The 4,197-nt window shown below is 55.6% G+C and overlaps 2 protein-coding genes across 3 annotated transcripts in view; both read left to right on the top strand.

The window, feature by feature from the left end:
• The window catches only part of PAGR1 (PAXIP1 associated glutamate-rich protein 1), a 2,314-nt gene extending 411 nt beyond the window's left edge, over positions 1-1,903 (top strand). Inside the window, exons 2-4 of the mRNA XM_006752590.2 lie at positions 3-135; positions 246-328; positions 1,451-1,903. Coding sequence (XP_006752653.1) covers positions 3-135; positions 246-328; positions 1,451-1,650 — 416 coding nt within the window. The 3' untranslated portion in view covers positions 1,651-1,903. The remainder of the gene's footprint in view (positions 1-2; positions 136-245; positions 329-1,450) is intronic.
• Positions 1,904-1,986: 83 nt separating this feature from the next.
• The window catches only part of MVP (major vault protein), a 33,304-nt gene continuing 31,093 nt past the window's right edge, over positions 1,987-4,197 (top strand). Inside the window, exon 1 of one of the 2 annotated variants that reach the window (XM_006752583.2) lies at positions 1,987-2,246. The gene's annotated coding sequence lies outside the window, so the exon portion shown is untranslated. Of the gene's footprint in view, positions 2,351-4,197 lie in introns of both variants that reach the window. The other variant, XM_015558484.1, reaches the window with a different exon arrangement.

Raw genomic sequence — 4,197 nt, 5'->3', positions numbered from 1 at the left:
TGAGCTGCTGGCCGCCCAGGGCACCCTGGAGCTGCAGGCGGAGATCCTGCCCCGCCGGCCGCCCACTCCCGAGCCTCAGAGCGAAGAGGAGAGGTCCGACGAGGAGCCCGAGGCCCAAGAGGAGAAAGAGGAAAAGTGAGGCCCTGGAGGGAGCAGCGAGGGGAGGTGGGACTCAGGAGCAGGCGAGGCGGAGGGAGGGAAGAGAGCACCACCCTCACCCTTCACTCCTTGCCCACCCGTCCCAGGCCGCACGTGCCCACAGAATTTGACTTCGATGATGAGCCGATGACGCCCAAGGACTCCCTGATTGACCGGAGACGCACTCCAGGTACGGACAGGAGGGCGGGCGGGGGTGAAGGGGTTCTGCTCCCACGTACCCAGAAAGTGACTCTCCAAGAGGCCGGTGTCTGGTGCCTTGGTTGTTCTACAACTTGCTGCTGCAGGGGAGCGCGTTCACACAGGGGCGCCATCCTTCCAGCTTAAACCAGTGGTTCTCAACCTCGGCTGCACATTAGAATCACCTGGGAATCTTTTTAAAATCCTGATTTCTGGGCCTCACCCTCCGGAAATTCTGTTTCTCTGTGATGGGGTGGGGCCACAACATTGGTAACAAAGAAACAGAATTTCCGGCGGATGAGGCCCAGAAATCAGGATTTTAAAAAGATTCACAGGTGATTCTAATGTGCAGCCAAGGTTGAGAACCACTGGCTTAAACCCATAACCCTATATTCCTTTAAGAGAATTCCACAGGTAATTCTATCATGGCTCCCATTTCCTTTCTCTCCGTTCTCCCCAGAAGTCCAGGTCTTCCCGGTCATTCGTTATTATCTAGGTTCACACCCGTGTCCCCCTGTGTATGTCTCCTAACCTGACCCTGTTTTCACCCTTATGCCTTCCTAGAATTTACCCGTAGAGCCATTCCTGATTTCTCTTTCTCTTACTCCAACATTCAAGCCAGCAGCAGCAGCAAGTCCAGTAGCTCTGCCTCCACATTTCGAGGTTCATCTGCAACTTTCAACACCATCCGCTCATCCCAGCCACCATCTCGTCTGAGTTGCAATAGCACCTTACTGATCTCTCTGCCTCCCATCTCAGTGACTAGAATGATCCTTTTAGAACATAAATCATGTCACTTCTCTGTCTAACATCCTCCAAAGGTTTCCATTGCTGGGGAGAGAGGGGAGAGCGTGTTGAGAGAGTATCAACCCCCACCAAGGCTTCCAAAGGCATTTCCATCTAAAATAAGATCCAAACCCCTTATCGTGGCCTCCACCTCATTTCTTTGGCCTCGTCTTTCATGTGTCCCCAGCTCTCTACACTCTTTGGACAGACCTCCCTGTTTCTACCTGGGGCCTTTGCACTGCCCTCCGCGGCCCGAGGTGGTCTTCCCTGCTGATCCCCAAGCGCATGGCCTCACCCCCCTCCACATTTCTCACCTCCCCTTCTCCAGGAAGCTCAGCCCGGAGCCAGAAACGGGAAGCCCGCCTGGACAAAGTCCTCTCAGACGTGAAGCGACACAAGAAGCTGGAGGAGCAGATCCTTCGTACTGGCAGGGACCTGTTCAGCCTGGACTCAGGGGACCCCAGTCCCCCCAGCCCCCCGCCGCGGTCCTCAGGGAGCAGTCTCTTCCCCCGGCAGCGGAAGTACTGACTGTGCTGCCTTAGGCTGCGGTGTGTGTGCCTGCTGGGGCCTAGGCCTGCCTTCCCTAACCCTGGATGCTGGGGAACGTGGAGAGAGGAGGGAAACTCCAAAGCCCCAACACAGCACCCCGCCAGTGAGAGGGCGTGTGTGTGTTTATGTTTTCTGTTGAATCTGTTTGGAGATCTGGCCTGAAATTTCTGAATCTAAAATAAAAAATACAGAGTCATCCCCTCTTAGAAGAGGGGCTGCAGCTGGAGCCTAACAGTTGGGAAGGCATCATTGTCTTCACCCAGGTTGGGAAGTTAGCGGTGAACTCATCCACACCTGTCTTCAGTCCTCTGACCTTGCCCACTCGCTTTCCAGTGAGACCAGCTGGTTCTGTGGCAGAAATTCCCGAGTTAAATGAGCTGCAGTGCCTGCAGCTGCGGTGAAAGCCGCCCAGAGGAGAAAAGGAGCAGCAGCTGCAAGGGCCCTTTAAATGCCTAAGCCCCACCCTGAGCCTGCCCTGCCCCGTGCTGTGCCGAGCTACCGGGAAGTGATCCCTGGGGCTGGGTTCCTGCTTTCCCCAGTCTGAGGAGTCACTGCAGTCAGCCACACTTCTAGATGTGAGTACTGAGCACGGCCCCAACACCCCGAGTCAGTGTAGGGCCTGTGTCACTCGGGGCTCTTTCCAGCCTGTCCTGCCTTTCAGAGCCTTCTGTTAGGGCAGTGAGACCCTCTGAAGCAGAGTAGGGAGCAGTGGGTGGAAGCTTGGCCTTTAGAGATTTTGTTTTCCTTGTTGGAGTTCTTTTCTGTCTTTTGAAGTAAAAATAGATCAATTTGTCACCTTGCCAACACCCCTCACCTCCAAAATCTTGGGCCTCCCTAACTTCAAGCTCCCACATCAGCAGTAAGGCCAGAGGAAGCTTAAGGGATCCATTCACTCCCTCCTAGGATTAGATTGGGCCCTGCTGTATTCATGGGCCTCCTCGCCCCACCCCCCCCAGGGGGCCTGGGCTCTGGCCTGTCCCTAGAGTCCTTGGAATGTGATTTGTCCCCATTGAGATCCCTTAACTTTGCCAAATGTTGAGGTTTTCAGACCATCCCACTCGGGGCTATGCCAACTGTGGGCTTTGCAGATCACTTGAGACGCCATTAGCAGAGCGATCTCGAGGCTTCATCCCAGAAGGAGTGGGGTTGGATGAGCACAGCTTGCTCTCTCCATGTGAGGGGAAGTGGGAAACGGGAAGCTCTGGGCCCACAGATCTCAGGAGTGAAGCATGGAGGGGCGGGGATGGGGGTTGAGACCGATGTCCTGTGTTTTGCTGTCTGCCTAGGTGGACCCCAGGCTTAGGGGGAAAGGTTGGCTGTCGAGAGGGGTGCCAGCTGACTCCCTGGGAACGCCTGCCTGTTTCTCCCCTTGGCACACAGGGCACCCAGCCTGCCCTGGAGTGGCGCTCCCTGGGCAGGGCACTCTCCAAAGCCATGAGCAGGCAGGAATACCTCAGGCCGTTTTGTTGGGTGCTGCCCTCTCAGGTGGCAGAGAATGCTCACCTTTGAACTGCCATTGGCACTGTTCCCCGGGAGCACCCAGCCCCACCCAAGCCCTTGTTCTGGGTCTTATTGACATTTATGCCTGAGAAGCCAAGCTGCCTCCTGGCTGGGGGCTCTGCAGTCCAGGCCCCTGGGGTGGAACTCTGGCTTCGGCCTTTGATCGTTCTGTGATCCTCAGCAAGTTCCTTAGCTTCCAGGTTCTTGTGAGGAGGAAAGGAGTTAATTAAAGGTACTTAACGCCATGCCTGACACAGATTAAGTTCTTAATAATGAATGATGGGAGCTGTTATTCAGGGGAACTAGCCGATGGCATAGGTTCCAGAGTCTCCCGGGAACCTCTGCCCATTGGGTCTGGGGTGAGACCTGGGAGCACTAGCAGCTGAGTCCTCCAACGACAAATTTAGAAAACATTGACCTGGACTGGGTTCTGAAGCCGGTTCCTGGGTCACTCCTAATCTAGGCGACCCTTACCTTCAGTGATTGGCATTCACTGGCAGCATGCGGGAGGGCGATGGAGGTAGGACAAGAGGCACCTGAGCTGCTGCTCCTCCCACAAAGTGGCCTAGCTGGGCTGGAGCTCAGGAAGATTTTCCTAGGAAGAAAAGTCCCTAAAGTTCTGCTGCTAAATGGTTTACGTGAGACAAATCCTCCAGAATTTCCGCTGTCGTCCCCTAGAGCGGGAAGTAATCCCCTAAGCCAGGAAGCGGTCTGGGAGAGAGGTGCCTGAGTGAGACTGATTCTCCAACAAAGACTAGAACGTTGAAATTTGGTAAAGGAAATGGGAAGATGAGCCCCTGTTTGGGCTGCACTTCGCGTGCAATTGTCTAAGCTTGATAGAGGTGATGGTGGCGAGGCTGAATCACGGCCTCACCTCCAGCTGCAGGCCTGCTGGACCCAGAGCCCAGGCCTTAGGATTGGGGGCTTTTGTTGGCTAGGGGCTGCTTGGCCTGGGGGTGAGAGGCTGGAGGGCACTTGGCCTGGGGGCGAGGGGCTAGGGGCTACTTGGCCTGGGGGTGAGGGGCT

The sequence above is a fragment of the Myotis davidii genome, unplaced genomic scaffold, assembly GCF_000327345.1.
Source record: "Myotis davidii unplaced genomic scaffold, ASM32734v1 scaffold1530, whole genome shotgun sequence".
NCBI lineage: Eukaryota > Metazoa > Chordata > Mammalia > Chiroptera > Vespertilionidae > Myotis > Myotis davidii.
This window is presented reverse-complemented; position numbering and strand designations above follow the sequence as displayed.